Source organism: Loa loa (assembly GCF_000183805.2).
Source record: "Loa loa unplaced genomic scaffold supercont3.2169, whole genome shotgun sequence".
Lineage (NCBI taxonomy): Eukaryota > Metazoa > Nematoda > Chromadorea > Rhabditida > Onchocercidae > Loa > Loa loa.
In genome coordinates this window covers 1-1,470 of record NW_018110348.1, presented here as the reverse complement: position 1 = coordinate 1,470, position 1,470 = coordinate 1, and the positions used below count along the sequence as shown (strand labels likewise).

The window sequence follows — 1,470 nt, the reverse complement described above, 5'->3', positions numbered from 1 at the left end:
AGTATAACTAAGCATAATTTAATTTCATAATAACAAAAAAAAAGTCCAAATGATAATTTAAATTCTTATCAAATACTAATCAAAAATTTGGCTTATATCAGAAAATAGGAAGAGCGAAGAAAAAATGAACAAATTTCCCGAAACATTTAATCAATAATTATATTTTAAAATAAGAAATAATAGCATGAAAAAAAGAAAGCAAAATGAATGCTAAAATTTAATTTTAGGAAAAAAAAATCGTTAACAAGGAAAATTAATCAGTGATATTGCATGCCAAGTTTTTTTTTTTTTTATTATTATTATTATTATCAAGTTCATTCATTTTTTGATCTTACCCATATGTTGTTCGAACATTTGGCTGAAATATATATTAGTCTTGTTGATTTCATTTGTATATTATTATAATTACAAATTGAACATGTATTAAATTTTTTTTGGATTTTTAATTTTAATAATTAAATTACTTGGACGTAGTTGAATTTATTTTAAATTTTTTAAATTCAATAAATGAATAATGTAATAACAAACATCAAGTGGTTTCCAGGCGCAATATGGCATTGGTAATCCATCAGGTCCTGTTGGACATGGTGCATCCAAACCGGGAATACCCTGAAATAACATTAACCAAAATCTTACGATTCATTTTTCGTGATATAAAAAATTCTAAAAAATTTCTACAATAAACTGAAAATTTTTGTTTTTCTCTCTTTTTTTTGTTTTTTTTAACTTGCTATATAAAGTTTGATATAAATATTTGATTAAAAATTAAATCAATATCACTATATACCTGTTCGCCTTTTTCACCTTGCATTCCAGGTGGACCACGTTCACCAGTTTCTCCTGGTGATCCTCGATCACCGGTTGGACCACGTGCACCCTAAATGGAAACTAAAATGTAAAATAATTCAAAATGAATTAATTATTTACTTTTTTTTTTTTAGAAATATTCAAAATGAACAAATTTGTTAATAAAAATATGGGTATCTATAATTTATAAATTTAAAAAAAATTAATTTTAGCAATTATCAATTTATTAAAATTATAATCAAACAATTTTTATACATACAGGTAATCCAATATCGCCTTTTAATCCTGGTGGTCCTATTGGTCCAGGTTTACCCTATAAAATGTATGATAATTAAATAATTAAAATAATATTGATAAAAATTTCATTAAATTTGGGGGGGAAAAAAAATCACAAACATTCAAGCTTGCTAACATGCCATGCAAACTATGCAACAATTCAACCAAAAACACAATTGTGCGCAAAAATACAATACAATATATAAATAATATATGCATATAATTGCGCGCTTCTTGCACAAATATTTGGAACCATTTTTATCGTTTATTTTTGCTTTTCTTTTTTTTAAATTTTATTTTGGTAAACATTAAAATTTGCAAATCTTTGTTTGTAAATGAATTTTTGTCTTTTTTTTTCTTTAAAAAAAAAAAAAAAAGAAAAAAAAG

At 23.7% G+C, this 1,470-nt stretch overlaps 1 protein-coding gene across 1 annotated transcript; it reads right to left on the bottom strand.

Annotated features, from left to right (window-relative positions):
* Positions 1-528: 528 nt before the first annotated feature.
* Positions 529-1,120, bottom strand: LOAG_15559 (hypothetical protein; the record flags this gene model as incomplete). The annotated part of the gene is made up of 3 exons (XM_003151049.1): positions 529-609; positions 788-877; positions 1,067-1,120. Coding segments are annotated over 3 exons (225 nt in total), but the record flags the coding sequence as incomplete, so codon positions are not given.
* Between the last annotated feature and the right edge of the window lie 350 nt (positions 1,121-1,470).